The sequence below is a fragment of the Mandrillus leucophaeus genome, unplaced genomic scaffold (genome assembly GCF_000951045.1).
Source record: "Mandrillus leucophaeus isolate KB7577 unplaced genomic scaffold, Mleu.le_1.0 Scaffold118, whole genome shotgun sequence".
Classification (NCBI taxonomy): Eukaryota; Metazoa; Chordata; class Mammalia; order Primates; family Cercopithecidae; genus Mandrillus; species Mandrillus leucophaeus.
Genome location: NW_012100098.1, coordinates 1,241,076 through 1,246,090, shown reverse-complemented (window position 1 = coordinate 1,246,090; position 5,015 = coordinate 1,241,076). Strand labels below are relative to the sequence as shown.

Genomic DNA, 5,015 nt, shown 5'->3' with positions numbered 1-5,015 from the left:
TCAGGCGAAGCGCACGGAGCGGCTGCTGCCGCAGGTCTGGCCGCAGGGCGCACACAGGCCGGTGCTCACTGCCACGTTCCCGCTGCAGGGGGCACTGCAGACGCTGCCGGTCACCGGCCGGGAGCCCGACACGCACAGGTCCCCGCACACGACCCCGCCGCGGGAGCTGCTGACACCTGCCGGAGGGGGAGCACAGGGCTCAGTCTCCTGGCGGCCAGAGGCCTCTTCTGCTCAGATCTTCTCCCCTCTGTTTCTATCCGCTTCCCTCAACACCCTCACATGGGCACTCCTTCCTGCAGTCTTAGCCTCAAGTGTCCTTGATACACTGTTAGCCCAGGTCCTCTCTAGAGGCAGACACAGCCATGCTTCGCCTCACAACAGAGACAGGTTCTGAGAAGTACAGCATTAAATGATTTTGTCATTGTGCGAACATCATGGAGTGCACAGACTCAAACCTAGATAGTGTAGCCTACTACATACCCGGGCTCTATGGCAAGAGTGGCTATATTTTATTTATTTTATTTTATTATTTCATTTCATTTCATTTCATTTCATTTCATTTCATTTCATTTCATTTTTTTGAGATGGAGTCTCTCTCTATCGCCCAGACTGGAGTGCAGTGGCACGATCTCGGCTCACTGCAACCTCTGCCTCCCGTGTTCAAGCGATTCTCCTGCCTCAGCCTCCCTAGTAGCTGGGATTACAGGCGCTCATCACCACGCCAGGCTAATTTTTTAATTTTTAGCAGAGATGGGGTTTCACCATGTTGGCTAGGCTGGTCTCAAACTCCTGACCTCAAGTGATCCACTCGCCTTGGCCTCCCAAAGTGCTGGGATTACAGGCGTGAGCCACCGTGCCCAGGCCCCAAGGGTGTCCAGTCTTTTGGCTTCCCTGGGCCACATTGGAAGAAGAAGAATTGTCTTGGGCCACACATAAAATACACTAACACTAATGGTAGCTGATGAGCTTTAAAAAATCACATACAAAAAAAATCTCATAAGTTTTAAGAACGTTTACAAATTTGTGCTGGGCCACATTTGAAGCCGTCCTGGGCTGTATGCAGCCTTCTGGTCGCAGGTTTGACCAGTTTACTGTATAGCATAGCCGATTGCTTCTGGGCTACAAATCTGTACAGCATGTGACTGTACTGAAGACTGAAGGCAACGGTAACACCATGGTAGGTATTTGTGTATCTGAACATAGGAAAGTAGAGTAAAAATATGGTATTATAATCTAATGGGACTACTGTCCTATATTCCATCCATCCTTGACCTGAAAGTCCTTATGTGGTGCATGACTGTAGCTAATTAAGTTACTATAAGCACTCACTGCCCAACTCCGTCTTTCCTTTTAGAGTCTGCAAACTATGGTCACATGCAGGCTTCCTGTGTGTCGATCAAGTTTACTTGGAACCCAGTCATACCCCTTCCTTTAAGTATTGCCTTTGGCTGTGGCTGCTTTACATGACAACAACGGAGTGGAGCAGTTGAGGCAGAGACTGCATGGCCCACGAGCCTAAAGTTTTTACCATCTGAAGCTTGAAGAAAAAATTTGCCTGCCCAGAACCCCAGGCTCTTATTCCAGGACCCACAAAATGGATTACTTACAGACATTTACAGCACCAACGCCCTCACACAACCTTATAGGGAAAGTAAAAAGACAGAAGTTAGTTGTGGGGAGCAAAACTGGTGAAATCTGTTAACCTGCAAATTCTCTCCTCCAATTAGCGTTGAGGCACATTCCAAGTAAATAATATGCAGACATGCTCCTGGGTGTTGAAGCACTGCAGCACTGCCTGGGGGAAACTGAGGGGACACCCTCCCCACAGCTGTGGTCCTCACCTCTGCTCCTCGCCCTCCAGCAGGCGCCTGTAGGTGGCGATCTCGATGTCCAGGCCCAGCTTGGAGTTCATCACCTCCTGGTACTCCCTGATCAGGCAGGCCATGTCCTGCTTGGCCTTCTGCAGGGCGCCCTCCAGCTCGGCCAGCTTGCAGCGGGCATCACTGAGGGCCGCCTCACCCTGCTGCTCAGACTGGGCCACCGCGGCCTCCAGCTTGGAGTTCTGGGAGGCAAGGTGGGTTATTAAGAATCTCTGTTCTGGCTTCAGGGTCAGAGACCAGGTAACCACTGACCACTGACTAGTAGAGGAAGAAGAGGCCTTATCTATTTGTTAGGCCAGGGGTTGCAAATTAGTGCTCCCAGGCGTGTTTGCACGGTGTCTTCAATTTTGGAAATTTAACACAATAATTGAAATTCCTGGCTTCTTTCAAAAGATCAGAGGATCTGGCCATACTGGACCCGCATTTCTGCATGGCCTGCCTCAGTTGGAGCTGCCTAGCCCTGCCCTTTGTGCTTTCCAGTTTGCCATAATCCCGATCATACCCAAGTGCCTTGGGAACAGCTTGCTTGCTTTGCTCATTTACCAACCCCGCTGATGTTTGAATGTACGATCACTGATCTAGAGCAACAGGCTAGAGGGGTTAAATGCCTTTCTCAAGTCTCATGGCAAACTAGTGGCAGAGCTGGTTTGAGAGCCCAGATTTCCTGCCCCTTAGACTGGTGCTATTTCCTCTGCCCCACTCTGCCCTTGGAAGCAGGAAAGCCCTTGTCACCTCATTCCCTCCATATTGCCCCAATGCCTCCATTCAGCGAGAATGGAGAACATTTTCCATGGAGGAGGCTGTCCGTCCTCATGCTGGGTGTTTGCCCTTGTCCCCACACATTGGCAAGGAGTCTAACCCAAATCCCTCTGCTGAGGGCTAACCCTACTCTCTTCCTACACTGAGGAGTGGGCTGGGCTCCCACACCTGGCATTTGGCGTTCTCCACCTCGGCTGTCAGCCTCTGGATCATGCGGTTCAGCTCGTTGATCTCCTCCTTGGTGCGGCGCAGGGTCTCCCCATGTCTGATCACCGTGGCCTTCATTTCCTCGCACTGGCGAAGTAGAGATGCTCATGATGCTTAGGGTGGGACCTCCCATCCATTCAGGACACCACGGATGATTATGCAGTGCTCAGCCTGAGCAACCACACATGGCAGTCCTGCCCTGCCACCCCAACATCTGTAGGGACCAGAATCCCCAGAAAAGGAAGCCTATTTAATAGATACCTTGCATCCCTCCCACTGCCATGTCTAGCAAGCAGGTGTCCTGTGCCACTCACTTTGCTGCGGTACCAGGACTCGGCCTCGGCCCGGCTGCGGGTGACAATGTCGTCGTACTGTGCCTTGATCTCAGCGACGATGCAGTCCATGTTCAGGTCCCGGCTGTTGTCCAGCTTGACGACCACTGAGGTGTCTGAGATGTGCGACTGGAGAATGCGGATCTCCTGCAGGAGAGGGCGAGTGGCAAGAGCTTCTTAGACCAGAGCCCTACTCTTGGTAGCCCACCCTCATCATCATCCCCTGTCCCCTTTCCTGGCTTCCTCACTGTCTGAAGCTCCACTCTCCCAGTTATAGTCTTCCACCTCAACCCTGGGACCCCCTCAAGACTCCTCAAGCCCAGAGTCCTGAGGCCTAGAGGACTTGGAGGTAGAGAGTCCATGTGTGAGGCCCAGTGCCTGATTTTAATCAGGACCTTCCAGCTTGAACCTTTGGGTCTAGGACCAGAGTTTACCACCTTGTGGCAATTGTCACTTTAGTAACCAGGAACACCAGCTTGCCCGGGGCATAGCAGTGGGAGGTCAAGCCACATTTCTTCATCTGCTCATGGTGAACCTGCCTGGGGTTTCTCCCCTTGTCCCACCATGGGGTCAGAAGCTGAATTGTGACAAGTCTTTTCCAGTGTCTAACTCATATCCTCCTTGCTGCCCTGCTGCTCTGTGACCCCGCACCTCCTCATACAGCCGCCTCAGGAAGTCGATCTCCTGGGTCAGGGCCTCCACATTGGCCTCCAGGTCTGATTTGCGCAAGTAGGCACAGTCCACATCCTAAAGGGGAGAAGATGGCACAGGAGTTGCACTGGGAGACAATTCAGAACCCTTGTTTTTTTCCTACACCATCAGGCTGAGCAGCTTCCCTGGAAACCCTCTGTACATGCTCATCCCAGTGCCTGGTATCATGCCGTGGCAAAGCCCCTTATGCAGTTAGTAGTGGGGTCAAGAGCAGGTTCAGGTAAGGGAGGGGGATACTGAGGTTTGCAGGCACTTCCTCTGGTACCCACTGGGATGATTCCTCTAGAATCCATGCCATGCACTACCACGAAAACTTAGGATCTAGTGTACAATGGGTAAATTCTAATGATGCCCCACCCCTCTCCGCTCTGGAATCTCATGGAAGATAATCTAGGTCTGTGGTCAGAAAAGGGCTCAGGGCTCAACTCTGTCCCTTCCGAGTCAGTGTGACTCTGAGCAGTCCCCTTAACCTCTGCGTCTCATTTTCTCACAATAACCCCTCCTTTCCTCATAGGGAGGTGGCTGGAAGGGCCTAATGAGAGTCCAGGCACTTGTACAGAGTCAAGTCTAAGAAGCAAGGAATGACGGTCACTGTCCCTGCCTGCGGTTCTGAGTTGTTGCTGGCTTGAGGATGCAGCCATTGTCTACAATTCACAGGCTGTTTCACTTACAAATATTTATAGGGTGCCTACTCTATGCCAGGTGCAGGGCTGAAGGAGGTGAAAAGCCGGTGGCTATGTGGGAGCAACCTCAGATGGGGGAGAATATTGCACTGCCTGAAGCAGGCAGTATATTCTCTTGCCAGAGGCACCCAGGGAGCACTGGAGCACTGTGGAAAGGAATAGAAAGAAGCTGGGCTGTGTGATTCCAAGGGAGTCCCTCCACCTCTCTGAACTACAGAGAGCCTGATTTTTAGTCAAGGCCTCCTAGCTCAAACCTTTGGGTCTAGGACCCTTCTGTCTCTGGCCTCAGTTCTGAGTTAGGGGACAAGGATTCTGGGGTCACTCACCTTCTTCAAGGCCACAAATTCATTCTCAGCAGTGGCCCTTAGTGCCACCTCTTCTTCATACCTGGGGACAAAACACACAAGGCTCAGATCTGGGGAGGAAAAAAATGGGAATGAAGG

General features: G+C 52.0%; 1 protein-coding gene across 1 annotated transcript in view; it reads right to left on the bottom strand.

Moving 5' to 3' along the window:
* The window catches only part of LOC105528345 (keratin, type II cuticular Hb1-like), a 17,692-nt gene continuing 12,677 nt past the window's right edge, over positions 1–5,015 (bottom strand). The window contains exons 4-10 of the mRNA XM_011965057.1: positions 4,899–4,959; positions 3,830–3,925; positions 3,161–3,325; positions 2,808–2,933; positions 1,842–2,062; positions 1,608–1,639; positions 1–176 (exon numbers count right to left, since the gene is read on the bottom strand). Of these exons, the coding sequence (XP_011820447.1) occupies positions 1–176; positions 1,608–1,639; positions 1,842–2,062; positions 2,808–2,933; positions 3,161–3,325; positions 3,830–3,925; positions 4,899–4,959 (877 nt within the window). The remainder of the gene's footprint in view (positions 177–1,607; positions 1,640–1,841; positions 2,063–2,807; positions 2,934–3,160; positions 3,326–3,829; positions 3,926–4,898; positions 4,960–5,015) is intronic.